Raw genomic sequence first — 27957 nt, 5'->3', positions numbered from 1 at the left:
CAAATTAAGAGTGGGTACATCTGTATTTCTCAAGACGTGTTAGCCAGAAGTGGCTTTGGAATGGATGTCCTGGGATCGATGAGTGGGGCTAGTAAGAAACATTAGAGCGTCTCTCTACATGATACGGCAATGCACGGTGTCGGCTTTCTCATAAGTCCTTCGAACTTAGGAGAGGTACATTCAATATGTTATCGTCGACATATCGCATTTGTTTCTTGCACTCCGTTGTGTGAAGTCTTTACCTTCCGGGGCGTAACCAGTGACCCTCGAGTCCACTCATAGTATCTCCTCATATCTCTACCCATGAGTGTCATTCTTCAGCCGGAAATAGTTTCTCAGACTCGCACCATCTCTTTCAACCATTTTGCTTGCCACAGAGAGCCAATTCTCCGGTGGGTGGCCTACGATGAGAAGCACGGATCATACGCAACCTCTAATGGAGGACCATGAAGTTGATGAGTACTGTCAGGTATTCGATTCTTTTCTAAGGGAGCCATTAATTTCGTTGCTGGTATCATGATATCTGGATCTGGATTCTATTACAGATATGTTGTTTATCAGATAGCCACCCCCTGATATCACAGTCAATCATGCCTCCGTATTCTGTGACCTCTTAGTTTTTGTGAGTATCCTACCTGATTATATATCAGGAAAGAATGGGATATCATCCCACGCGTTGAACGTGACAATCATCGATTTAGGACATTAAGCGAGTAGACCCCTTCATGTAAAAGGAAAAGAGGTAAATGAAACGAAAGAGTCAGTATTGCGCACGGAAAATAGTCACGCTGTGAAGGTCAAATACTCACGCGAGAGCAGCGGTCTGCAGCGTAGCCAAGAACCCGCAGATGAGCGCCGAGGTGGCGATGCGTGTGATTGTCTTGGCCTGTGAGGGCGCGAGGGCGGTCAGCACACCGATCTGGATACCGAGCGATCCGAGGTTGGCGAAACCGCAGAGCGAGTAGGAGGCAATGGTGTAGCCGCGGTAGGAGAGAGGGTTGTCGCTGGCCTTGATAGCGGCGAGGGCTGGATTTTTGGAGACGATGTGGTGAGTATCGCAGCAGGGACTAGTTAAGTGCGGTAGTCAACGTACCCTCATATGCGACGAACTCGTTTTCGATCAGTCGGGTGCCGAGTAGCTGGGACACGATGAGGATTTCGTTGCGGGGGACACCTGTATGATGATATTAATCGGGGTGAGAGGCTGCTCTGATCTATGCGGATAATGGCTAAGGCATACCCAGGAAAAAGGTAATCGGGTAGAAGATGTATCCGAGGATGAGCTGTAGAGTGAGAGCATGGATACCGAATCCACGGCCGACCCACGTCAGGACGCCGTTAATGACAGCAACGAGCGAAAGGATCGTCAGCACATTTGCACTATCCACGTTTGTCAGCTCTCGAATCGGGGAGCGAATGTGCTATAGCAACTCACACGAGTTGGCCAGCGATGCTTAACCCGAACCACGCGCCCCTCGAGAATGCATGCAACGCGTTCGATGGCCTGTCCTTGTCGTCCACCAATCCGCGATCGATGATGACCTGCCCACGCGTGACGGGCTCGTCGATCTCGGGCATGCGCAGCTTGCTAATCGCGATTGAGGCCGGGATGCTCATCACTGACGAGGTGACCAGGTTCTGCGCGGGAACACCCATGGAGATGTATGCACTCAGAACGGAGCCGGAGATGGTCGAGAAGCCGGACGTCATGACGAGGTGCAGTTCGGAGGCGGTCATGAGCTCGACAAAGGGCTTCACGAGACATGCAGACTCGCCCATGCCGATCCAGGGCGAGGCGGCAGCAACGACGGCTTCGGCGCCGGAGACATTCATGGTTTTATAGAAGACCCAGGCACTGGATAGTCACGTTAACGACCGTTTCAAGTTTTGCCCCTTAAAGCAGATACGCACAAGTTCTTAACGATCCATTGCATGACTCCAAGCTATGAGAGACAATTTGTGAGCGCGCAGTATGAAAGAGGGATTCAGATAACTCACGTAGTACAGCATCTGTACGGTCGCGACGAAGAAGAGGATCGCGGACAGCGTGTTGACAAAGAAAAAATTCTGCGTAACGACGTCGCTGTTGAAGAAAAACGCAGCGCCGACGTAGGCCTGGGTCAAGAAGTCGAACGCGAGGTCGGCAATGTACGTGAAGAGCTTCAAACCGGCACCAGTTTTCATGACGAACAGCGCAATGACCTGCTGCAAGAACAACCCAACGATGATCGTTGGCCTTTCCATACAGTTCAGTCAGTTTTGGCTCTGTCAAATGCCAGATACGAGACCTAGGAGGACCCACCATGGTACAGCAGCCCTCTTCATTGAGCTGGCATAGAAGCCGCACTGGAACACGAAAATGCCCAGGATAGAGATCACACGGTCTCCGTAGGTTGTGCCCTGGTACGCATTCAGTCATGGGGGAATAACATGTACGGACGGATATTTACAGCAGGCAAGGGGAAGCCGAACGCAGAGCCGAAGAGGATGCCGAGCAGGCAGAGCCAGCCGATAGTGAGGCGCATCGGGCGCGGGAGCTTGTACCATGGCTCTTGGATGAGGGGCATCCATACCGCAGAGATGGGCCGCGAGACGACTGAGGCGGGGATGAAGCGAAAGAGGATGACCCTGAATGCGTGTACAGTTCTGGTCAGCGGACAGTGGAATTACCGTGACGATAGATATTGGGACCCACAACAGGAAGAACCAGGCGAAGATGGTCTGGACGAGCCTTGGATCAATGGGCATCACGGTTCGGTACACTTCGCCGTGATGCAGAGACACCCCAGAACGCACCATCTGTCCCTGGTTGCCTTCAGAACGATTGCAGATATCCACCAGCCCAGGATAAGAACGGCGAGCGCAATGAGGACGATGGTGCGCATCTTCTTGCGGAGAGGGTCCATTTTACCGTTCTTGGACTCTTCGTCGTCTTCTGGAGGGAAGGAGTCGACATTGTTCTCCTCAACATCGGTGGGGTGCTTTTCCTTATCTCTGGAGTAGGACGAACGCTGAACAACCTGCCCAACCTCGGACATGACGCGAAGAGGGGGTGGAGGATGAGCAAAGGGTAGCGGCCGGGGCTGACGCCGTGAGGTACAGTGGGCAGCAATCGAGGCAAAGCAGGCAGCGAATAAGGGACGGGATCAAGTTTTTATATGATCTCTGTCAAAGAGCGCCGGTACTATGCATATGGACGCAAAGAACCACGCAGGCTCCTAGCCATCGCTCCTTTGAGTGCTTCGGCGAGACCCGAGAGCGTGTGTTTTAGGAAATATTGCGAGGATGTAGTGATGAGAGAAACATATCTTGGTATAGATATTTGCTCGTGTTAGGCTGCCAGCATTTCAAACACCGATCGGACAAGTTTCCCACACTCAGGAGCGAGAGTGCGAGGGAACATGTCAAGAACAAGCTATCCATTTGGTGTTTGACGTTTGCCACAACCACTGTCTCTATCAACACTACGCTACTGCATCCCGTTGCGTTACATGCTGAGTACGATTTCCTTACGATTTGCCCAGAGCACTCTAAATACCAGTGGGTATGAGCCTGGGAACGACATGGTTATCAAAATTTGAACCGACAACTTGAAGATAAGCTCAGTCTGTCGCTCCCCTTCTCATCAATCATAACGCCCTTAGGCCCCGTTTCCTCCGGATCTTTGACATCAGGCCGCTATCAGTCTTTCTCGCCTGTTTTGCATATCATACTCCTATCTACATCTCAAACAACAAACTGTGTACGAAGATGGGGACAAATTGCAACCACACATGGCCGCTCACTTATGAAACGTGATGAAGAGAATTAATTTTAGGTGTTCTCATATTACCATTTAATAAGTTAACTAAATATAAAACTCCTTTTTGATTATTCCGCGCAAGATTTGGGCTAGTAAGTCCACATATCGCGGCGTCGCCTCTTATTTACCTCCAACTACGGCCTCAGTGCACACGAATAAGAACCGCCTGGCCAGTAGACTTTATATTTGGAATTATTGCGAAAGCGGCGGCGCGACCTCGTCCGCGGCATGGGGTATCAGAGGATCTGGCCTTCTACAAGGTGGGGCTGGCTGTCACACTGCTACAATACTGGTTCCGTCTTCTCCCTTGCCAATTCGGCGACTTAGAGATCTTGGATATCGACCTGTCCCTGAACTTCTTGGAACGTGACACGGTCTGAATTCAGTAGTAGCCTACTACATTTGGACTATCTTACCCTCATGACTTGCCTGTACGCATGGTTGTGTACAGAAGACCGTATACCTAAGGTGTGGACAGGCATGCACCCATCAAGAGAGATACTCAGTCGAGAAATTGGTTGCAATCCGCGAGTGACACAAGTCCCAACGTCAGTCAAACTATTTGAACTGCTTGAACAGTGCGCGCGTATCCGGTTCATCCACGTCAGAACAAATCACTGCTCTCGAACAGTGACAGACGTCTTATTCACGAAAGATATGACGAAGGAAGTGAAGAGCCCCTAACAGACCAGACGCAAGTAGTGGTCCCAATCTGGAGTTTTCTATCAGTCCCGATGTTAATACAAATGGACAATACAAATAGATCTGCGGGCACAGTCACTTGTTCACCTCCTATTGCTTGTTAGACGGCGAAGCGTAAGAGCATCCTGGTGTGTGTTACTCCGTGACGATACAGCCTTTGGGAGCGCTAGAGCAGCAGTCTCCCGTAGACAGATTTCCACGGTTTCTATGAGATAAATGCCACCCCAATAAGCGCCAGTGACATGTTACCAGAACTCCGAGTATCTTTAGGATCTGGATACTTCACAGTCGTTTTGTATTATCCTATGAATTAACGTGTTGCGTGCTGGACGGCGGTCCTCCACGCATAAACATCTCTTTTGAACGCTCACGGCTAGCTGATTGCGGGGTGGCAAGATAGGAGGCCTGCAGTGCTGCACCCTTCGATCTCGCGAGCTGCCGCCGGCCCGGGCCCATCTCAACCCGGTTCCGGGGTGCCCCTTTCAGTACCAGTGACGTTCATCAACGTTCATCCGTCGCTAGTACTACAAATTATTGTCAGCACTACAAATTATCGCTGGTAGTACTACAAATTGCCGCCAGTACTACAAATTGGCCCAGCGCAACATGACGGCGCAATTTAAAATACTCATACTCTACATACTTTTTTTCTGACGCCGCCGCTGTTTCAGGTAATATGGCCGCTGGCTTGAGTCAAGGCGCTGGTTGGCTGTCCATAACGTCCCGCATGCCATCGCGAGGGTCACACAACCGCTCATTTTCTTCGGAATTCCGACGGTTTCCTTGAATCCGCGAGGGCCATATAGCCCAGCGGTCCTTCGATCTTCGCCAGACTCATAGCCACCACAACGTCGTCCTAGCATGCGCTATGGCCATCTCCCTCGAGAATGCAACGATCGTTTCGCTATTCGTGCAGTGTATCCTGTACGGTGCGTTAACAGGATTCCTCGCAGAACCGAACAGCATCAGATAACAGGAGTATACTCCACAGGCATGTTTAGCATCCTGCTGGTCGCGGCAACCATGATACTCATGAAGCGGCGGGCGGAGAATCCTAACATCAGCAAGTGTATTGTTGCGGGCGCGCCGCTGATGTTCATCCTTGCTACGATAGTGCGTCTTCCCTCTCAGCGTATATCCAGCTCAACGAACAGTCCATACTTAGCACCTCGTGGCGGACCTTGCGAGGTTCATAGTAGCCTTCACTGGAAACGCGACCGGCCCCTTCGAAGTCTTGATCTCGTCTAGCTCGGCATTTTTTCTCGTCAAAGCCACGGTATTTGTAGCGCAAATGTTGTTGGGGGACAGCTTTATGGTGCGTAGCGGTTTGGCCGTTTGTCAGGGGAAACTGATTATCGAGCAGGTGTATCGAATGCACATGGCGTGGGGTGGCGACAAGCGCGTGGTTATCCCAGTCTTCATTGCGTTGTTGGGAAGCATAGGTTCGTTTGCCGAGACTTTTGAAAACATATCTTATTGATCCTACGGTCTAGGTGCAAGCATAGTTCTTCTGCACGCGTGCTCGACGAAAGACCACGATGCGTCTCTCTTCGTGCTGCAGAAGCCGTCCTATGCGTGCTTCGCTATGACGTTGGCTGTAAATCTGCTTTCTACATGTGCGTACAAACTCTTGCTTATCGGTCAGGGGCGTTCTTGCTGACTCACCTCCTATTGAAGCACTCATTGCGCTCCGGATTATGTATACGGTCAGGCTTACACGGCACATAGATGTGCAGGGCAGGAGACCGATATTCGCCGCAGTGATTATCATTGAATCCGGCGTATTGTACTCTCTTGCTCTCACTCTTCTATTTGTGCTGTACGCTTTGGGAAATTACGGTCAGTTTGTGATCGCTGACGGTGTAGGTTTCCCTTGTCATGCCTGCCCATATCATTGGCTGATTACATGTCACCTCCTTATTATAGATAATCCCCCTAATCGTGAGTATTGTGAAGGTCCCTTTCCTGTGAAGCGCATGTCCGACACTGTATCTAGGGTATCGTTTTCACCATGATCACCATTAGGGTTGGCCTTGGTCTATCCAAGTTCGGGCATGAGTTGCAGAAACCGAGCGACCGCCACTCGCCGCGTATCGCAGTCTCTCCCTCTCTCCTACGGTCAACTTCGAACATCTCGCAGCCTGCACCCATAGTTGCAGTTACTGTCTCGAAGGTGACGCATACTGACATTAATGACCTTGAAGCTGGGATGCCGAGGGTATCCTTTGTGTCGCGCGCGTCTGATATGGATAGCTGCCACAGTGAGCAGTCTGAGAAGATGGAGCCGTGACTTCCGTTTGGCCTAAAGTTACTTAGGTATTCACTAGATGTATATTCTTACCATTATTTAGTAGCTGTAGAGTTGAATAGAACATTGGATCGTCTCTCGAGTCCGGGTACGAGTGGCCGACGAGTGACGCGTCGCGGCGTCTGGCAAAGGGCGAGCATCGGAATCTTTTCATTACGCGTCTGACGTAATTGTTCCCACCCAAAAATTGAGCGTACGCTCCCGGCCAAAACCACGCGGACGCCTCATCCCACCCCCCCAGTCCAGTTCGTCAAAGGCTCAGTCCTTGTACCCCTCACCGTCGCTGCTGGTCATGTCCTCCTCAGATTCCGCACCTTCATTCACGGACCGCGTGTCCGAGTTCGTGTCGGAAAATAGGCGTGCCGTTATCATTGGTGGTGCCGCAGCTGCTCTCGCGCTCGGAGGCGCGCTCTACTACGCTTCGACCTCCCGCCCTGGTGGCTCGGACGCGGAAAAGGGGAAGAAATCGAAGAGGGGAAAGAGGAGAGGCGTCAATGATGCTGATGGGCCTTTGCTGGAGGAGAAAAAATCGCGTGTTGAGGAAGAGGAGGGTGAGTAATCCTCTCCAACCATGACCGCAAACATGTCTCTGCTTGTATGCAAGTAGACCGACGCTGACTGACCTTCGTCTGATTTCTAGCTGACACTCAGCTAACGGATGCCCAAATTGATGCCATGCCCACTGACGTGAGTTTCTTGATTCAAGCGCCCGTATGTTCAAATTGCATTCCATACTGACATGTTGACTATAGGAACGCAAAAAGCTCGCTGCCACGCTCAAGAGCAAGGGTAACAACTGCTACAATGCTCGCAACTTTGCAAAGGCTGTCGACATGTACACTCAGGCTATCCGCGTCACTCCTACCCCCGAGCCCGTCTTCTTCAGCAACCGCGCAGCATGTGAGTCCACTCTCTTCCTCTCTCCAAGGTTATTGAGTGCAGGAATTGACATGATCTCTTAGCGTTCATGAACATGGATCCTCCCCGACTCGAGCAAGTCATACAGGACTGCGACAGCGCTCTCTCCCTTGACAAGAACTACGTAAAGGCCTTGAATCGTCGCGCGACTACTCTTGAACGTCTCAGCCGATATGAAGAGTCACTCCGTGGTATGTCAGCCCGGTCTCTTAACGGGAACATCACGATAACTAACCAATACATCATAGACTTCACCGCCGCGACTATTCTGAACAAGTTCCAGGACGAGGCAGCGGCACAGTCCGTGGAGCGGGTGCTGAAGAAGCTTTCGAGCGAGAAGGCAGCTGCTATCATGGGTGTACGTGCATCAACTGTTACTTGCAAGGGATTCGAGCTGACCTGAGCCGTTGTTATAGTCTCGCGAGAGGAGACTCCCATCCTTCACCTTCGTTTCTGCCTACTTTGCCGCTTTCCGTCCACGTGCGTCTTTATTGACTTCAGCTTCACTGCGAGAGTGAATCTAATCTCCCGATTCGGAACAGGCCCCCTTCCTACTCTCCCCGAGGACCCTACTACAGGGGACAACACGCTTATCATGGCTCTCCAAGCTCTCGAGGCATCGAACTATCCTCACTCGGTCACCCTTGTTAACGAAGCCATCGAACAAGGCATCTCGTTTGACGCGGGTCGTGCCGAGGCCCTTAACCTCCGCGGTACCTTCAAGTGTGTTCCGTAATATGTCAATGGCCAGTTCAGAACACTGACATTTACAAGGTTCCTCATGGGTGATGTCGACGGCGCCAAGGAAGACCTCAGCGAGTCCATCAAGCTCGTCCCCTCGTACACTCAGAGCTGGGTCAAGATTGCAAGCGTTCACATGGAACAGGGTGATAACAAGACGGCGTTCGATTGCTTCGAGGAGGCGATCAAGCATAACCCTGACGACGCTGACATTTACTACCACCGTGGCCAAGGTGAGTTTTGGCTATCTTAGGCTATCTATCTCTGTGCTAAGGAGCGTCACATAGTATTGTTCATCACCAACGAGTTCGAGCAGGCGGCGGAAAACTACACCAAGTCGACGTCGCTCGAGTCAAACTTTGTTTTCAGCCATATCCAACTCGCCGTCGCTCAGTACAAGATGGGCAACGTCGGCAAGGCTATGGCTACCTTCCGTTCGACGCTCACCGCCTTCCCCCAGCGCAGCGAGCCCCAGAACTACTAGTGAGTGTCTCGTGCTCTTCGTATAATGCCGGAAAACTAATATAGGATGTCGATAGTGGCGAGCTTTTGCTTGATCAGCAACGCTTCAAAGAAGCCATCGAGAAGTTCGACCGCGCTATCGAGCTCGAGCGTGCCAAGTGAGTCTATAGCCCCTATCTATCCTATCTTACCCTCTCCTGACATCTCCCCTCCTTTTTCCAAGGCCACCACCGATGAACGTCCTCGCGCTCGTCAACAAGGGTCTCGCCGTCTTCCAGTCGACGCAGGACATCGCCGCCGCCGAGGCGTGCTGCGTCGAGGCGCTCGAGATCGACCCCGAGTGCGAACCCGCGGTGGCGACGCTCGCGCAGCTCAGCCTGCAGCAGAGCCGGATTGACCGCGCGATCGAGATGTTCGCGCGCCAGACCGAGCTTGCGCGGAGCGAGATCGAGCTCGTCAACGCGATCACGTACCAGTACGCGTCGCGCGCGCAGCTCGACTTCGTAGAGAACTACCCCGAGATGGCAAGCCAGCTCGCGGCGATGTCGCGGGGGATGATGTAAAAGCTACACATTTTTATGTCGAACAATCTCAAGCGTGAGTTGCGGGTGAGGACACGGAGGGAGGGTGGAGGTATCGAACCATCTCACATAGGACGTTCTTATATTATGCGCAAGACTGCATCTCATGCCACTAGGCGCTCGGCGTTGTTTCTTTTCCTGCTTTCCTTCTTTTGCTTATAGTACACTTTTAATTCTTACCTCTGTTGCTGCACGCTGTTTATGCTTATGCCAGCAATAAACTACACAACACTGCTCATTTATGAATCAATGATTATGATTGGACTGAAGTACTAGAGCGAAGCGGTAATTCAATGATTGATGATAACCTTGTCATTACAGTAGAAAGCTACATGATAAACATAACATATTGACTGCGAAAACTGTACATAGCGAGGGTAACCATACTTAGGCTGGTGATGGCACTTCCTTCGTTTCGAGCTCCCTCATAACGCGATGAAAGCGGACGGACCACCAACCGCGCTCTTCTCTCTCCCTCTGCTGTGACCCGACCTTCGCCCCAGAGTCCTCTTCGTAGATCTGCATCGAAGGGCTCTTCGGGATCGGAAGGCCTATATCCGTGATGGACTTGATCAGCGATTCGTGGTACACCTTTGGGTCGAGCAGGTCCGGAGAAGGTTCGGTCAGACGGATGTCGGCACTGGAGCCCCGGTTCGCGTCGTTGCTGCTCGATGGGGTCAGAGAGGCGAGAGCGCGCAAGGTGGATTGGCAGGACTCGTGAAAGCGGGGGAGCCAGGAGTTCATTGCGTTTGGAGAGGACGCCGAGAGAGATACGGTGGTCACAAGCGGAGGATCCTCCGCCGAACCGATAAGGGACTCAGTGGTGTTGTTGTCGTTTTCTACTTGGATGACGTCGAGTTCGACGGTGTTTGGTGAGCCTGAAGAATGGCGGTCAGCCCCAAGTATAATACTAATAGGGGCTACAAGACGACGCACCCTCGCGCTGCCTCACAGCGACGATCTTCGTTATGCCAATCTCGTCGAGCAGCTGCCAGTCAATCTCTTCTACCACGAGGCTTTGCCGCTTCAACGTGCCCAGAGCGGATGCGAGCACGAGGAGATCGCTAAACAGCAAGACCTGAACCGTGAGCGGCGCAGCGGGTAGCGAGTCCATCATGCTTTGTCGGAATTCCTCCCTCGGGATCTCGAATGAAGATGGCGCGGAACGGAAGGACTTGACAGATGTGGCTGTAGACGAGGTTGACTTCACCGAAGATGAGCGGCCCCGCAGACCTTCCACCGCTCGCGATAGGAGAACTGTACGTCCGGTAACCTTGACTTTATCACTGATAGAGCTAAGATTAGAATCCGAAGGCTCGACTACCATACGATCGCCATGAGATCCCATGTCGCTCTTCGAAAGGTTAAGTGTGCCCTGGTAGAGTAGACGTCGTTCTCTGCTTGCGACCTGAAATGGCATGCTTCTGATGTGAGAGCAGATGGTCTTCACGAGCTCGTACTCGTCTTCTCTATCTTTCACCTCGCTGAGCACCCGGATAACTAGCCTCGAGGACATGAAGAGAGAGAGCATAGACACGTAATCGGGATGGTGTTTCGGCGTCGCGTGCAACAGTCGCTGAAATACATGTGAGAGGTGATAGCAGGCATATGATCAGACTCACTCGGAAGATGTCCGGATACTGCGATAGACGGTTAACCGGCTCGACGAGATATCGTTCCAGCGTCCAGTTGCTGCTCTTGATCGAGCTTTCTTGCAACTTGACAAACATACCAAAGTCACTGTCGTCGTCCGCGAGTAGCTGCTCAATCATGGCCGCCACGTACTCTAGCTTTGCCAAGTACGGCTGGTAGATCTCGAACCTAGTCACGTGTGGCCGTAGTAGGTGGCTGACCATGAGCAAGACCGACTGATTCTGGTTCCGTGCATCCAGAAGAGCGTTTACGATCTCGACATGAAGGTTGACGATGTCCTCAAGCCAATCCAGCAGCCTCGTGATATCCGCCGGGATACCAGAGACCCACTTCTTGCTGTCTTGGACTCTAAGCGGCCGGATAAACATGTCAATGACGTTCTGTTGCCGGTTGACGAAGTCCACCTCCGTTTCCGTGAGCTCCCAGATGACCTCCTGACGGACAGCTTCAGCATCGCCCCACTCTCCGACCACGACACGTCGAAAGTCGTCCCATGAAGACGAATCAGAAAGCGTTCGTGAGATGTCCTCGTCCTTGACGTAGTCAGCGTGAGGCCCAGCGAAGCGTTGGGCAGCAAAAGTGGGTGAGTTCCCTGAGAGCCAGGATACAGAGGGGAGCAGAGGAGGCTCCGTGATAGACGGCGTCGGAAAGTCCTCTAGCGGAGATGCGTAAGGAGGAGACAGCCGCTCGGCGTCCCGGGGGTCGTCAGCAGAGATAGGAGAATCAGATTCGTCGTGCTCTTCGTCAGGCCGAACAGCATCCCCTTCGTCAGGAGCGTCGTCGTGTGTGACCTTCATCATCATTTCAGGTTGTATGACACTAAGATGCTTGAGTAGTCGACCCGTATACCCAGAGCTATCGTCGTAGTCGTCGCGCCAAGACTCATTGGAGACAGAGGACATCCAGCTCTCAGCGTGACTGACAAGAGAATCAGAAGTCGGCAAGCCATCAGAGACGGAGTGAGGGATCCCAAAAGCTTCGCGTTCCCGAGCAGCAGCGACACTTGAAGATCCAGCCAGTTTTTCGAGCTCCATCGACCCGGCTGCTGCAGGCGGTTCTTGTTCCACCTCGTCAACTGTTTCGTCCATTTCCACGTCGGATATGAGGGAATGTCGGGAGTTGAGCGCGCCGATGTCGTTCTGCAACCCTGTTCTCTGCGAAAGGGAAGTTACGGATCGAAGCTCCTCGCGAGAAGATGGCAAGCGAGGTATTCTCGAGGGACCTAATGAGCGTAGAATGCGTCAGCGTCGCTAAGGTTAGGCAGCGACAGTGGTACGCACCGATATGACGTGTTAGTGATATTCCCATGTCGCCCTCTAAATGCAAACTGCCATTCTCTTCCTCATCCGCATCACCATGATCGTCAGAAGAGTACTCGGAAGCGGAGTCGTCGACCTGGGGGCGTGAAGGGGGCCATTTGCTGGCGGAGCAGTCACCTGAGCCACTAAACGCCAGACCCTCTTGAATCGAATGGTCGGTCTCGAAGCCGAGACTCGCAGGAAACGCGTCTTGCTGTGCATCCAAACGATCGAAAAGGCCCAAAAGCTCTCGTTTGCGACGGTTGTCTGAGTCTTCGCTATGGACGTCGCGAGTAAAGGGGTGAGGAGGCTTGGGTGTTAGGTCGGCTAGAAAGGGACTAGCTCCGGACGCGTTGCCAGCAACAGCCCCTTGTCCTTTCCCAGACGCGGTCACTGTGGAACTACTCTCGCTCTTCATCGCATCGGCGAACATGCTTTTGAACCTCAAGCTGTACCCAGAAAGCCCCAGTCCGAGACCGAACCGACTGCCTCGCGAGCCTGACCGCTGAACACTCGCTTCTGTTTGCTCTTCTTGGGCTGCTGGCGGTGGTAGAGGTGCAGGCGCAGGCGACGTGGGTGGTTTTGGAAACACGCCAATGATACTCTTCTCGCTCTCGGAACTCGATGAAGGGACAACAACGGCATTCGCGACGACCAACTTCCGCTGACGCATCTCCGCGACCGCAGAGTCCGACGGCGAATCGACGTCTGACTCCGTCTCCCCTGAGAACGCGACCCTCCGTGTCCTCGTACGCGACGCCATGTTTCCACCCCGCCGAACGGGGATGAAAGAGGGTGGATTGGTGGATTTAGGAGTGGTAAAGGTGGCTGGTTCCGTTTGGGATCTCATGCGCTCGAACTTCCTCGGCGATCCAATAAGCGACATCTGGGGCGTTTTCTCCGCCTTCTCGTCTGCACTACATTTCTTCCCTGACTTCCTGGTTACGCTGCTTGCTATCTTTGACTGGTCGTACGATGTATTTCTCCGGGGTACTGATTCTTCGGACGACGTTGAAGGGAGCTTCTTTGACGCTAGTCGGCCTGTACGGAGAGAAGTAGGCGTGGTAGGAGGGGGAATCGGCGAGTTGCTAGGAACATGTTCCTCGTGATGGAAATGAGCACGCGACTCTCGTTTAGTAGGTTTGCGGTCTGGATGTCTGGGTGGGATATGTGGCCTTTGAAGATAACTCGATGATGCTGCGCTCGACGCTTTGGATGCCACCGACTGAGCTCTGGCCAAGGGTCTTTCGTCCATGTCTTCTTCGGCAGCCATAGATATCTGTGAAGGTGGTCTTGTCATACGTTCGATGGTGTCCTTGAGGGTAGGGAGTAACTGGGTTTCTATCGTATCGATGGGGCTAGCGCGACTCCTCCGGCGTTGCTCTTTCGACGACGATGACGACGGGGAGTGATGCGTACTTTTGCTGCGTCTGACATGTGGAGTCCCTGAGGGCGCATCTACAGGACTAAATCCCCGGCCTTGTCGTTCGCTTGCTTCCGGACGAGTCGGCGGGTAAGGGATACCGGCGGCCTCTGCGTAGTACGATGGAGGGTAGAACCTCTCCGATTGGGAGGAGGCGGGAGTGCGAGGCGTCGAGGGGGCCTGATGGTTGGGTCTGTGCTTTGTGGACCAGGTGCGAGACATCGTTGTTGACGAGTAAAGGAGATGATTGACTAGTGTGCAGGTGGACGCGTTGGGATCAGTCAAACGCGCTTAGGTCACGTGGGATTGCTTTTCCTCTCATATACGTGGCTGCCATTATCGATGATTATCTCGGACTCTGCACCATGCTCTGCCACGAGGTACATCTCCAACGGTTTGTGTATCCTTCGTTTTCGTTGAATAAGCTGGGGATGCGTTGTCTGCCAACATCTTTCAAGTTGTGTCATACCCAAGTCATACCCTTCTTCGGAGTAGCCGGATGTGAGTCACTGTCTTTGGATAGTCGGTCGCTCATGATATCACCAAGAATGGTTGTGCGCAATCTCTTTGTTTTGGTTCATCAGCGATTTGGCCTCATGATAGCCAGCTTGAGTCGCACACGATGCACGAGCCCCTGCTGATACTTGTTGCAAATCCGCATCAACACTAGGTTTGAGGCCATGGTATTTCTCGGCTTGAAGCCGAAGCTTCCACGCCTTGCCCAATTATAGAGTGCTCATCGCTCTAGCACCTGTGATGTGTTATGCTGTTGATCTCCGTCATCGATGAGCCCCAGTCTTCTCAATATTAATTACTGCCAGTGTGCTGTGCTTGACGAGGAGTCCGTTAGCAGTCGTCAGTCATGGAATGGTGGTGGAATTTCTGGAAACTGGATTTTCTTTGTCTTCGTCACCAGGAATGAGATAGTATGAGGTGTATACATCCTCCCGCCATGAAGTCGAAAACAAGCAAATTAAAGCCTATGGGCTGCATTCATAGACCCTGATTTCCAATACTGCAGAGCACCTTGGCACATGTCTCGAACGAGCTAATGGCTCCCCAGTCTCATGAAACGCGACATCGCTTTCATGACCTATTGCTGTGCATTACGCCGTTCCAAATGCTCAGGGTGTCTAAACATAACTTTCGGGCATCAAATAGACACCACATGTTACAGTCCTTTCGCGGAGAAATACCGCTTACTGACTTATCGGCGGTGTTGTGCCCAGAGATATCCGCCATATGACAGTCTTCCTTACGCATGGGACAAGAACATCAGCAATGCAATGGCGGCGCTGCTCTGTATGGGTGCACGGAGTAGCTTCGCACCATCAAATACGGCGCAGATCTCCGAACGTGCTTGTACAAATGAGCGCCATTCAAGATCCCTACATCTTCGCCCCCTCTTCGCTCACCGCAGTACGACCTGCCAGGTTGTTAAGCTACTGTCATCCATCGCAAATGCCGGTGCCGCCTCTTCGCGCGATTGATATACTGTTTCGGGCTGAATATGCTTATTGTATGTGCACTTAAATTTCTGCATCACATTCTCTATCATTCACCATCAATATGTAGGCATTGCTATGACTATCGTTGTTCACGACTATAGTTCGTATACTTGTTTTATGCGATATATCCTTGCATTAAGACGACATTTGTGTGTAGTTCTGTGTATTGGGCAGGAGGTATGTTCCCCCATACGTCGAAGTTGATATTCCCCAAAATAACTCTGTCAATAACCTTGAGGTTGAAGCCATATGGGTAAGTCATGCAAACCGGCTGATAAAATGTCGCTGAAAAGCCCCTATGATTGCAGAAGAGGAAGTTCTCACTAGCGTCGTGCCTCTATATGCTTGTAAGTATTTTTTACTTGAGTGACCTAGAGAGAACATTCTGATTGGGCGGGGTAATGCAAGCTCCGATACCTGGGACTTCTCTACGTCGTGTAAGCATCCCATTCATGCATAAGAAATTGACATTCCAATTATGTCTTCAGCACTTCAGCTTGTACGTCACTTCAGCTTAGGGGCAGTTCATTTGAACTAGAATATCAATGTAGTGTCGGGCCCATATGTTCCATCCTCGTACACGGTCAGTTAATTTCTGTATCCCATATTAACGCGTGCTTACGTGCCTCTAACAGACGTGAGGGTGAATTTTCCGCTTTGATTGACTACGTAATATCGCTTCTTACTTCTAGATGTACGTGAACTTTTTACTTCTCGATATTCCCTCCCCTAAATTATCAGAAGGTTATGCAACGTGGCTCATATGGGAGATATATTGGGTTCTGATCGTATGCGTTTTACAAGGTGAGATGATTTCGAGAGCTAGGCTAGGCTACTGAGAAAATTCTGACCTTGATTAGGGACGATGATCCTACGGATTTATGCTTTATTTCAAAAATCGAAACGCATACTGTTTCTTCTGCTCGGAAGCTTTGTCATTGAGCAAATGGTCATCGTCATATCGGTGGCGTTAACCTACCGCAACTTTGGGGGTATGTGTCAGCTTTGCTTCATATAAAGTCTTTCGCCTCATATTCTATTCAGTTGCAGAATTTGGCATACCGGAACAAGGGCATTGCGTGCACTTTTGCACAGCTACGTTCCCCTCCTTTTCGCAGCGGATCCTCCTCATTAGCAATACCATAACTCTGGCATTCCATACTGTGGTGGTGGCTCTGACCCTGTACTCTCTCTTCTGTTACCTCAAAGAAAGATGGGCTCCACTTTCACTGGAAGCTTGGTTCGCGTCGAGAGACCTCCGACTCATCCTTATCCGAGATAACATTGCATCGTACATCATGTATGTTCTCTCAGAGTCAGTCCTCTGCGATTCAGCGGGCTGATGAATCATCAGAGTTGCACTCCCGCTTGTGACACCGATAGTCCTATCAGCACCGAGCTCACATGTAAGGCCGATCAAAAAGCCCATGCAGGCCACTGACCTTTCAATGACTCAGGTGGGAATGGCCTACTACGACGTTGTATTTCAAGCCCTTTGGGCTGCGGTGGTTGGACCTCGGATCATTCTTAATGTCAAGAACCATGTTGGTTTCATGAGGATGCGAAGGGAAGCCGGGGACGCAATTTTGAACATGTCAGATAATCGCATTGAGAATCGACTCGAGTTGGAAGTTGCTGTGCATAGGGAGACTATGGCGGATGTATCGTAAAGCAGTTTACGTTATCATTGACATCGATCCCCTTAGGACTGGGAATGATTACATCCCTACGTTTGGCGCTCAAGTCAGCAGCTCGACATGCGGGCCGAAGCCACTGTGGCCGAGGATCCAGATTTAACACGATCAGGCGGCACTCGGATTCAGTTCAGAGGTCATCTTCAGCTGGTGCAGTTTTCCTGAGGGCAGTGTTACAATATAAAGTGTCTTCGAAAGCAAGACATCGCGGTTTAACATTAAATTTGAAACATTGAAGTCCTCAACGAGACCGAGTTTGTCTAGCACTAGTCAACGTTGAGTCAACGAGCAGAGGATCCCTTATGCGGAAAGTACTATCGTTCCCTGCCACCGATCGGCTGGCCTACGCCGCGTTATACTTAGCCCTCGTCATTCTGTGACTAGGCAAACGCTGTCCAAAATCCGCTATAATGTTGTGCATGGGCGCTTTTACTGTCTATCGCCGGAGTAAACACATTGCATGCACAAGATGCATCTGCTTGGCATACAGCTTACGGAGTTCGTAATGTCCAACGCGCGTCGTAGGTTTGTGGGTACTAGCTGTGCAAATCAAACCCTGCGTCAATGTGTTAAACATCGCAAATCTGATTTCTCCATGCGCCTCTTTTACGCTTGTCGTTTGAGTAGAGAATAGCTACGTACGATAACATACTGCCTTTCATCTATACCCATTGGATCTCAATGTGCATTCAGAATACACTAGCCGAAGTACAGCGATTATTCTTAAACCGTAAAAAGCTTGTTCGCCTTACATTCGGCCACCAGCGCCGACGTGGGAAGCAAGGCGCATAAATGCTGTGAACAGAGCTGATTCTGGGAATCAATCAAGATCATAGCAATGAGATTATGCTTCTATTGCCAAGGCGTTGTAAAATGGACAACGATGACTTCGATATCTGCACAGCTCGCAAAAGCCACGCATTTAAAAGCGGGGGTCTTTATGAGTAACTCAGGATGCACCTGTCAGTGGCCAACTCGACACCTCAGTCGTCTGCCAAGCGATTTCGCACACGCTTTACCAGTAGCTCTAATATGGCGGACGCTTTGACTTCAGCATTCTTGCACTTGCAAATGTCAGGCTATACTTACGGTAGGTAATTCTATGTTGATATGACTCCGCCAACTAAGTTGTACGTCCATGCAGCCATAGCATTAGCAGTTGCATTGTATGACTACGGTGAATTTATTCTTCTTAAGTAAGTGTACCACGTTCACGCTTTAGCTGCCAGTGCTTTGTCTGGACGAAGAGGTACGCATCCCAACCTCATCTCGCTGTACTGAATCATCTGACTGGGCTTATCAATCAGGTCGAAATCTTCTGGGTGTGTAGATTGTCTTTGTCTAGGCGTCTTATCCATCACTGATGGCACACCCTTGCCGAAAAAGCTCTCTAAGCAACTATCATCAGCGGCTTTACTTTACGGCAGTGTGAGACTGCATTTCTGTGACGTGAGCCTGATAATTTATTTGGAGATGATAGCTGCGCTATGGTGGCCTAATTTGTGCCATGTAAGTACAAGATTGTTTATTACGTATCAAACCCGAAGTGATTCAGAATTTGCAGCATGTTTGCTCGTAAGCACTTTTTGCAATACTCAAGTCCGTCAAATAATGATCCTTCTTCAAGTGAACAACATGAACATACCCATATCAGACATTGTGAGCTCTACTTTCATCTGATCTGTTGCTGCGGAACACCTCATCAATCGCTTATAGACGTACGTTTTGTAAAGCTAGACTGTTCAGCGCTCAGCGTTCAAACGTTCATGTATGATACGTGCTGTGTTGTGGGTAATTGAACCAACTTCCAGGTGTATGTATCGCATTGTTTACCTTTCTAAGAGCTCGAAACCTTGACATATTATTATTGACCAATAGGTTACGGGACTTGGGTGATAGGCGAAATAACTCTACTTGCTCCCCTTGCCGCATTACAATGTACGTGTTTGTATATGTTGAATTCGTGAGCCTGTCATCGTGTTCACGTAATCGGCCGATGCCGAGATAAGATAATAAGACACGAGATGGGTGGATAGACCACCAGACGAGTCACAAGTCCCGGGCCAAGGCTCGGTAAAGCAGAAGCTATTTATTAGAGAATCAGAAGCTAAATACGAGTACAGGAGCTACAGAAGTACTCCTAATGTATTTACTAGTATAAAGGAAGCGAGAAATCATACCTGAGCGCAATCAGCGTATCGCACACCCTTTCTAAGCGTGAATCCCAAGAGTATAATGTCGTCAGCGACAGGTATATGCTAACAGCCAAATTTAAAGGTGCTATGATCATGAGACTTTACGTATTGCACAACGCAGATAGGAAAGTGCTACGCTTTATGATCGCTTGCTTTTTAGTGGAACAAGTGTTGATGATTATCTTGTTGATCGTCTTGTTCCGTGGAATACCCAGTAAGCTGACATGCCCTCCACTAATCCTTATAACTTCATTTACTAGCCGACATTTGACATATTCATAGTCGTGGAAACTACCATGCTGTACTTCCATGCATGCGACTTTGGCATTACACGACTAAATCTCCCTAAATGGGTCATGTCTGTAACAAAGTTGACCTTCGTGCTTTTCCAAACCATATTTCTCATGTTGACGCTATCATGCTACGCCACGTATCTCAAAGAGACTCGACAGCGGCATACCTGGAAGTTGTGGACCGGAGATGACTTACGTGTCGTTCTCATAAGGGACAACGCAGTCTTCTTTCTCGTATCTTCTGTGCCTATGATTTTCGGCGCAATTCTATGGGCCGACCCAGGCCTCAATGAGGTAACCCCTGCTACATCGCTTTCATCCGAATGCTCTGCTAACCGTGCATGTATAGTATCCTGCAATGGGGTTGAACGTGGTCAGCGTGATACTACAGCAAATCTGTAGCTCAGTTGTGGGGCCGCGTGTTATCCTATCCTTCAGCTTCAGGGGTCAAGACGTGCCAGTGAGGATATCCAGAGCGAATCTCCCTCCTGTAGCGATGGACTCCAAGCTTGACATAGAACTATCGGGCATGGTACATAAAAAGAACAGAAGCTAGAAAAAGCTCCAGATGCTTGCCCCACTGCCCAGTACCATCGCACATTGTCAACTTCCGGCGTCACAGTAATATTTATACATTAGAAGGTCACTACAGACTCATCCTAGGTTCTGATAGAAATATCGAGAACGACTCCGGACGGATATTAGGTTCTCCGCTTGATATGGGCCGCACGCGACTTGAAGATGGCAAGGTTGTATTCCTACAAGGGCGGAAGCAAACAGTATGATCAGGTCCCCGTCCCACCCAGCCTTGTGAAATACGTACCGCATCATATGTAGCCTTGAAGCTCTCCCGCTGCTCAATCCTGTCAACATACGCATTGAAGCGTGCAAGGTGCGGCGCCTCCATGACCGCCTTGAGCTGCGCCGCTTCTTGCGGCGGGAAGTTGCCGATCCCCGTATTATACAGCACCCTCAGACGCGTCGCGAACGGCGCAATCGCAATGTCCGCGTTAGTGAACTGCTCGCCAATGGCCCAGTCGCCCTTCTCAGGGAGAAGCGTCTGAACAGCGAGAGCGGTGTTGACGATCTCGCGCCAGGGCGCGCCGCGGGCATACCACACGAATATGGAGGGCGCGAAGAGCGTGCCGACGCTGTTGATAAAGCGGCGTGCTTTGACGCGCTCGACGATGTCCTTCGGAACAAGACCCGAGTTAGGGTAGAGCTCGCCGATGAAGTCGATCAGTGCGAGCGATTCGGCGAGCTTGGTGGATTCTGGGGAGGGGTCATCGGTGGGCGCTGGGGGGCCACCGTATGTTGCACCTGGAACCTTGAAGTGACCATGAAGAAACCGCGTATGGATGATTCGTGGGTAGAGAAGGGACGCACCTTTCCAATCGTATTGACTTTTTCCTTATACCATGCCGGGATGCTTGCGAGGTCGATCTCGTGGTATTCGTACTTCGCCTTGGTTTCATATAACGCCATCATAACCTGAGCAGACCGTCAGAGCCTTGTAGTATATGGTCCTCGATTCAAGCGTGAACTAACGCGTTGACAATATGGGCTCCCCTGCAGTATTCAGACATTGCGATGAATGTAGGTTGTGTTTTGCAGTGCGAATCATGATGCTGCGCACCTTGTTGTCGTAGATGACGAGGCGTTCGGACATGGTGCTAGTGGACTGGGGCTGAGATGGTGGATCGACGCCATCATCAATCCACCGAACCACAGTCCTTTATGTACTAGCCCACCACCACGTCCGCGCTTGTTACCATCACCAAGTCAGGGCACGCAACCAAGAGCGTAATCAGCCGTTTCCACCGGAGGTCAGGGGTTGAATTACCTCTTTCGGCGCGCTTGTGATAGGCCATCAGATCGTCTTGCGGCATCACACAGCGCCTTAAACTCACCCCCTAACTTGACTCGGATGCACTCTTTGTGATGGAGGAAACATATCATTATGACTGATCCAGCTGGATTTAGTGCACGTTGAAAACGTGCTATATACCTAGCCTGGCTGGAATGCTCAACTACTACTCAAAGACGAGGGCTCACTACGTCCAACCGTTTGCATCATCACCATCAAGCATGTTTGTCGCTCGCCCGAAGGTCCACACACTCCTCCCAGGCGGGGCCAACTCCTCCCCAGTGAACAGGCGCAGCATGATGGTCAAATCCATTTGTCGAATAGCCCCATTTAATTCAGGTGAAATCGACCATACTGGCCAGACTGGAGGAAGCGGAGCTTTGTGCCACAATACACCATGAATCCACACCACTCACGCGAAGATCCAGACAATGACGGAGCAAGCCCAGCCCGCGAATGCCAGGTACAACTGGACCAGGGGGACGAGTGGGTAGACAAATGGTACCATGAGGTCCTACGACCACTGTTTCGGGCTCAACTTGACTCGTGACGGGGACAATCGCGTACTACCGTAGGGTGATAGTAGTCTTCCCGTTTGGTAATGTAGTGTTTTCCATCGGACTCCCGGAGGGTGACGCGCACATTCAATCTAGGACAAGTACATGTATCAAGCGCAACATAGACACTCGAAGTGGTCAATGTGATAGAGACGCACCGAGTAGGTCCGCAGTTGAAAGGAACATAGAAGACACGGTATGTTTGTATTACCTCTATAAACAACGCGTTGACTTTAGGATCACTCTGATAAACTGAACGCAGAACGCAAGGGGACGTTGAGCCCAGCACATCTCCAGGTAGATCCGGTACCAGTGAGAGTGGCTTACCGACGCTCAACACTTCGATTTCAATAAGCTGGCTTTGCAGCCGATACAGCTCGTATATCGACAGTATACCGTTGCGCGATGTCGCTATCCCGCATGGATGGATGAGCTGTGCATCCGTCGTGTAATACCCATTGATAAGCGCTTCAAGCCTGGAGCTCGAGGGCGCAGTGCAAAGTTCTTGAGAAACTTTCCGATCTCGGTTTTGGGGTCTTGCATGGTAGAATGAAGCTAGGAGGCTTTCGGTGAAGTCTGATATATGAGAAGTGAGACCCCTATCTGCTACGTCAACACAAGGAATCTTGCTCGACTTCGAACATTATTGTCGAAGTAACTAGGGGGAAGATAACGCGCAAATCCGGTCCCATTCGACAGAGACTGGTATGATAAGCCGTCAGTCAGCAAGGAGAATTGAGAGCAAGCGGCAGTGGACGAAAGTCATAGGATTGCGGCGAGTGACACAAGATAGGTGCCACCTTAAGACAGGCTTTGCAATCCGTCGAGTCAAAGTATATTGCGCAATAGATCGAAACCTAGTTTACGAGACTGAGTCTACTTCGTGTCAGTGGGCGCGTCAGGCCTGGGCAAGTCGTCACCAACACCAGCATTCGCTGGGTTTCCTTGACGAAGTAGGTATGACTTTGCTGATTGATTAGTTTCTGCATACGCTACGTCGATCCCGCCGAGTCCTCCGAAGATGCGCCCGGCCTGCAGGCTTACGTTCGCCCCGGCGTACTTCCCTCCCGTGAGACCAACCAGCCTATCAAAGACTAGAAGTCAGCAGCCGCTACGATGACGCGTGGGGGGGAAGCGACTCACGTGAATAGCAGAGCGTTGACGCCACACACCCAACCTGCGAATGCCAGTATCAAACGGACAATGGGAACGAGGGGTGCCATGAGCAACGCCATCATATCCTGTTACAACTTCAGCTTTGATCAGAGACGTCGAGAGACGTCGGAACCCACAGTTGCATGGTAGAAGTCCTCTTGCTGGGCAATATAGTATAGTCCTTTGACTTCGCGGAGAGTAAGGCGCGTGTTGAGTCTGTGTGTGCAGCGTGGATGAGTGACATACAACGCTGGATGCAAGAGGAGACGCACCGGGCTGGGGCAGAGGGGAAGATGCTGAACCAGATCCGGAACTGCTGAACGATCTCCAAGATGATGACGTTAAGCTCCTTGTCGTATACTATTGCGGACGGGCGCCATAAGTCTTCCCGGTAAGCAGTGGTCGAACGAGACCCTATAACTCACCGACGCTCAACACCTCTGCTTTAGTGTTAGGACTCATGATGCGGTACCATTCGTATACCCCCAAAATGCCTGCGCGGGTGGTAGTCTGGCAGAGCGGATGGAGAAAGCGGGCATCAGGCGTGAAATAGGTGTTGATGGTGCGCTCAAGCGCTGGAGCGGACGTCGCACTGGTGAGGTCGGTGATGACGCCGGTGATTTCCTGCTTGGGGTCTTGCATGGCTGGGCGAGTAGAGGGAGGGGTTCGCAATGGATATGGGCGTGCTTTCGCGAGAGTCCCTTATGTATGCATGTACGGTGGAACCTATTATCGACGTCATGGGCTACGCACAGTCTGAGGCAGCCCCTCCATCATGTCAACACATAAGGCTACTCTCCTTTGGGTTGCCGTTGACTCGTTGAACACAGACATCCCGTGTACCATCACGTCTAGCTTGTGATTAATGTAGCGGGATGGACACCGGGACTGGTTGCAATCGCGGTCTGCAGAGGTTTCGCGATGCGGTGGTCAACGGCATGTTAGCTGAGTTTCGGAATATTCCGACAGGTTCAGCCGGGATCCGGACCGAAGGTTTGTAGGCGCTTTTGCACGTCCCGCAACATTACGTTAAACGCTCAATGAGTCTCATGGCTGGACAACCTTCATTGTCTTCAAACGCTACCCAATGTGCATCTTTCTTTCACATGCTCATCAGGTCCACACGCCATACCAGCGCTAAAGCATGTCATTGTTCAGGGTTCGAGGGTGAACGCTGAGTCACTACATGAAGTGAGATTTTATCGTAATTTCCGGACAATGCCCGCGACGGAGGCCCGCCATCAAGGGCGCTATAAATCCTCAACTTTCCAAGATCAAGACCTCCCTTCTCCTCTCACCTCAACTTCAGCAGCGCACTAAAGAAGTCCCTTCATCTACTCCCAAATGTCTCAGCTGTTGATCTCCCGTAGCGACACCCTCGCCCACCTCTCCATCACGATCAGGCAGAATGCGCTTCTCCTACTCACAGCCCTCGCTCTTGGATCGCTGTACATGGTTTCGAAGGGGATAAATCGGGGGAAGGTCAACCTTACGGGTGCGTGATCGATTAGCTTCGCTATCTTGGGCCCCTGAGCCTTAGTTATATCATAGCACATCTCCGCCCCGTCCTTATCTCTTGACGGAGGGATCTCCTCTGGCGGACTGTTCGCTTACCTGACACCCACCGATAGCAACGACCACCGTAAGCAAGAGCGCTTCTGCTATTGATACGGTCAACCACGGCCAGTTCGATCTCTCCGCGTTACGCGTGACTAAGCTCCTTGTCCATCCCATCAAGGTGCGCTCCTCGCGAGCGCATCCAAGCATTGTTATCCTGACTATAACGCATGTTCCTATTAGAGCTGTAGGGGAACTTCAGTTACCGAGGTTGCCTATACACCCTTAGGCCTTGAAGTATGCTCTCCCCGCGTGTTCACTGAACTGACTTTACTCAGCTACTTTTGCTTCAGTATGACAGGACATGGGTGATTGTCAAGGAAGACAATCATAAGATGGTCACAGCTCGAGAGTTCGCTAAGGTCAGCCGGGAGTTTCCGTCAACCAAACTAAAGTCGATACTCACTCGCATTCACTTATCCGCTGTTAGACGGTTCTTATCCATCCTGTGATTCACAAGGATCAAGGAGTCCTCGAGGTTTCTTTCCCTGCCGACTTAGGCACCGAGTCTTTCAAGGTTCCGCTGACCCCGGACGAGGAGACTTTGCAGAGCTGGGAAGTGTAAGTGTTCACACTACGTCTTATTATCGCCGAGACACGATGCCAGCCCATATGTACGGGTGCTCACGTCCGCACCCATCAGTGTAGAAGACATCAACCACTTCGCGAAAGGTGTAACAGGCTACGTATGCGAGAGCGTCTCGCCCGCGTCACGCACGCCCTCCGAGATCCTGTCTGCATTCCTCGGTCTCCCGATCCTACTCATCATGCAAGGACCGCGTCTAAGTATATGTAATCCAACGGCGCGCCACCCTAACCTCGACGCATCGTTCGTCTTCCACGATGGATATCCGTTGCTGGTTCTGTCTCAGGAGAGCGTGACGTCTCTTGAGGGCAAGGTGCGCGAGATGGTCGGTCAGCAGGGTATCGAGAAGAAGTGGGAGAAAGAGGAGCTACAAATCGAAAGGTACGCTTCCTGTTCCTCAACCTGTTGCTCACTTAATAACATCGCGAGCAAAGGTTCCGGCCAAACATCATTCTTGGTGGCGCGGGTGCACCTTTTGTCGAAGATATCATTCAGGAAATCTCCATACACCCTTCTAGCCCCACGGACGCGTACGGTGAGAAGACATTGGAGGTGCCACCCACAATCCACCTTGTGTCAAAGTCTCCCCGCTGCCTGGTGCGTATAGGACCGTCTTCTGGCTCTCTGCAGACAAGCTCACTCCGGCGCTCCTCTAGCTGCCGAATGTGTCTCCAGAGCTAGGCGAACGCGATAAGGCGGTGCCGTATAAGGTGCTCATGAAACATAGGACGGGTCTTTTGTCTGCGAAGATGCACAAGCCGTGTTTAGGGTGCAATGGCGTTCCGACGGCGAGCGGGGTCGTGCGTCTTGGGGACTGGGTGAAGGTGCACAAGGTGGGCAGCGTGTAAGCGCTTGAGAGGAGCTTAGTAGTATGAAGTTATGCGTCTCGACAGTCCACATAACATCTCTGTGCTACTAGTATAGCGAAAGCATCATCTGATGTTGATTCGGGTACCACAATTCAAGCACCTTATCGTCCTGCAACATATTTGCGTGAACGGCCCTTTTGGGCGAGATAGGCTATGTCAGGATTGCACAGCCTTGAGAACAAATAAAGGTATACAAATCAACGGACAGTCTATTTTAAGTTTGACAGGTGTCGGATCAGGTTCTCGCTTCTTACTCCTTCCAGATGGTCAACTTGGGAGGCGTCAGCCAACCACAGCTCGAACAACTAGACCTCAATCTGCATCCATAGTCAAAGACCTAAGCAGTCTTAGTCCTCAACATTGCGATTACGTGCGCTCAAGACATATCGATGGGAACTTCTTGGTGGCTTGACGTTTGTACGGCCAATTCCTCGCTACTTACTGCTTAGCGCGACTCAGCTCACAGGCATACGTGCAACCGGATGCGAACGAAGCAGCGACGCACGTCCAGCTGGACTGATAGGTCTAATCAGTCTCACAGCACACCATACATGCTGACGCCCTTCCATTACGCCTATGACCGATAAATGAGTCATGCACGGGTATGTGGGTGAGCAAGCTTATGCGGAAAATTGATCATGAAGGGTCCCGTAAAGCATATAAAGGCGACGATTGACAGACCTCTCCATTCACACCAGCACAAGCATAACCGCCATGTCCACCACACTCCAAACAGTCTTCATAACTGGCGCCTCGAGTGGCATCGGTCTTGCCACGGCAAAGTACTTCCACGCGCAAGGGTGGAATGTCGCCGCGACGATGCGCACCCCATCCAAGTGCAAGGAACTCACCGAGCTTGACTCGCCACGCATGTTCGTCACGCGTCTCGACCTCGAGGAATACGACTCTATCAAGCACGCTATTGACGCCGTCATTGCGAAGTTCGGCGTCATCGACGTGCTCATCAACAACGCTGGGTACGCGCAGCGGGGGCTCTTCGAGGCTATCTCAAGGGAGACTGTCCAGAAACAGTTCAACGTGAACCTTTTCGGTGAGCAGCGAACCATCCCTCCTTTTTTGAATGCTGGAAAGTGCCGTTGACTGATTGCGCGAAATTATTATCACCCAGGCGTCATGGACGTCACACGCCTCCTCCTCCCGCACTTCCGCGCAAACGGGCACGGCGGCGTGATCAACATCTCCTCGGGCGCCGGCTTCGTGTGCATGGGGACGATCACGATGTACAACTCGTCCAAGTTCGCGCTCGAAGGGTTCGGCGAGGCGCTCTCGTACGAGCTCGCGTCGCAGAACATCTTTGTCAAGACCGTCGTGCCGCACGGCGGCGTCTCCGGCACCGAGTTTGGAACCCGCTCCAGGAGCGAGATGGCGGTCCCGCGCGGGACACTTGGTGGCGGGCCAGATGGGCAGGGCGAGGAGCTGACATCGTATGAAGGGTTTACGAAGCAACTGCAGGCCGTGTTTGCGGGTATGAATGGTGGGATTGTTACCTCTTCGGAGGACGTTGCGAAGGTTATCTGGGGGGCGGCGACGGATGGCACGACGAAGTACCGATACTTTGTGGGGCCGGAAAGGGATGAGTGGATAGCCGCGAGGTATGAGAGCAATTCTGATGAGGAGTACATGGCGAAGATGCGCGCATTCCTTACTTAGGTTTATTTTAAATGCTAAAGTTGACACAATGACAATCATCGTTTTATTGTTCCACTT

The 27957-nt window shown here is 51.4% G+C and overlaps 8 protein-coding genes across 8 annotated transcripts; 4 read left to right on the top strand and 4 right to left on the bottom strand.

Annotated features, from left to right (window-relative positions):
- Positions 1–805: 805 nt before the first annotated feature.
- CONPUDRAFT_61353 (uncharacterized protein) lies at positions 806–2906 on the bottom strand (the record flags this gene model as incomplete). Its single annotated transcript, XM_007773556.1, has 10 exons — positions 806–1026; positions 1094–1174; positions 1241–1380; positions 1436–1855; positions 1912–1943; positions 1999–2236; positions 2303–2400; positions 2451–2628; positions 2696–2731; positions 2797–2906. 10 exons carry the CDS (start codon positions 2904–2906, stop codon positions 806–808), a joined length of 1554 nt encoding a protein of 517 aa, XP_007771746.1.
- Positions 2907–7049: 4143 nt separating this feature from the next.
- On the top strand, positions 7050–9772 carry CONPUDRAFT_129009 (ADP ATP carrier receptor). The gene is made up of 11 exons (XM_007774076.1): positions 7050–7363; positions 7453–7499; positions 7565–7712; positions 7775–7921; positions 7979–8088; positions 8147–8210; positions 8273–8453; positions 8505–8704; positions 8759–8954; positions 9011–9091; positions 9157–9772. The coding sequence occupies exons 1-11, from the start codon at positions 7105–7107 to the stop codon at positions 9494–9496; spliced, it is 1773 nt and encodes a 590-aa protein (XP_007772266.1). The 5' UTR covers positions 7050–7104; the 3' UTR covers positions 9497–9772.
- A 129-nt stretch (positions 9773–9901) lies between these two features.
- Positions 9902–14110, bottom strand: CONPUDRAFT_157153 (uncharacterized protein; the record flags this gene model as incomplete). Its single annotated transcript, XM_007774075.1, has 4 exons — positions 9902–10392; positions 10451–11090; positions 11137–12389; positions 12448–14110. The coding sequence occupies 4 exons, from the start codon at positions 14108–14110 to the stop codon at positions 9902–9904; spliced, it is 4047 nt and encodes a 1348-aa protein (XP_007772265.1).
- Positions 14111–18044: 3934 nt separating this feature from the next.
- Positions 18045–19980, top strand: CONPUDRAFT_75728 (uncharacterized protein; the record flags this gene model as incomplete). The annotated part of the gene is made up of 9 exons (XM_007773720.1): positions 18045–18180; positions 18235–18286; positions 18313–18339; positions 18398–18539; positions 18571–18599; positions 18807–18808; positions 18969–19028; positions 19446–19499; positions 19568–19980. The coding sequence occupies 9 exons, from the start codon at positions 18045–18047 to the stop codon at positions 19978–19980; spliced, it is 915 nt and encodes a 304-aa protein (XP_007771910.1).
- Positions 19981–20161: 181 nt separating this feature from the next.
- Positions 20162–21311, bottom strand: CONPUDRAFT_84229 (uncharacterized protein). Its single transcript, XM_007774074.1, has 5 exons — positions 21215–21311; positions 21127–21147; positions 20965–21069; positions 20402–20905; positions 20162–20336 (listed from the first exon to the last, which is right to left on the bottom strand). Exons 1-5 carry the CDS (start codon positions 21245–21247, stop codon positions 20280–20282), a joined length of 720 nt encoding a protein of 239 aa, XP_007772264.1. The 5' UTR covers positions 21248–21311; the 3' UTR covers positions 20162–20279.
- Positions 21312–23141: 1830 nt separating this feature from the next.
- Positions 23142–23799, bottom strand: CONPUDRAFT_61709 (uncharacterized protein; the record flags this gene model as incomplete). Its single annotated transcript, XM_007773588.1, has 4 exons — positions 23142–23243; positions 23295–23373; positions 23430–23517; positions 23583–23799. The coding sequence occupies 4 exons, from the start codon at positions 23797–23799 to the stop codon at positions 23142–23144; spliced, it is 486 nt and encodes a 161-aa protein (XP_007771778.1).
- Positions 23800–24501: 702 nt separating this feature from the next.
- CONPUDRAFT_157150 (uncharacterized protein) lies at positions 24502–26208 on the top strand (the record flags this gene model as incomplete). The annotated part of the gene is made up of 8 exons (XM_007774073.1): positions 24502–24652; positions 24789–24895; positions 24958–25011; positions 25068–25136; positions 25205–25335; positions 25418–25741; positions 25795–25957; positions 26017–26208. 8 exons carry the CDS (start codon positions 24502–24504, stop codon positions 26206–26208), a joined length of 1191 nt encoding a protein of 396 aa, XP_007772263.1.
- A 735-nt stretch (positions 26209–26943) lies between these two features.
- On the top strand, positions 26944–27900 carry CONPUDRAFT_61550 (short-chain dehydrogenase reductase SDR; the record flags this gene model as incomplete). The annotated part of the gene is made up of 2 exons (XM_007773573.1): positions 26944–27280; positions 27359–27900. The coding sequence occupies 2 exons, from the start codon at positions 26944–26946 to the stop codon at positions 27898–27900; spliced, it is 879 nt and encodes a 292-aa protein (XP_007771763.1).
- Positions 27901–27957: the final 57 nt, after the last annotated feature.

This window comes from Coniophora puteana (assembly GCF_000271625.1).
Source record: "Coniophora puteana RWD-64-598 SS2 unplaced genomic scaffold CONPUscaffold_11, whole genome shotgun sequence".
Taxonomy (NCBI): Eukaryota; Fungi; Basidiomycota; class Agaricomycetes; order Boletales; family Coniophoraceae; genus Coniophora; species Coniophora puteana.
The sequence above is the reverse complement of the archived record's forward strand: the minus strand, read 5'-3'. Positions and strand labels throughout refer to the sequence as shown.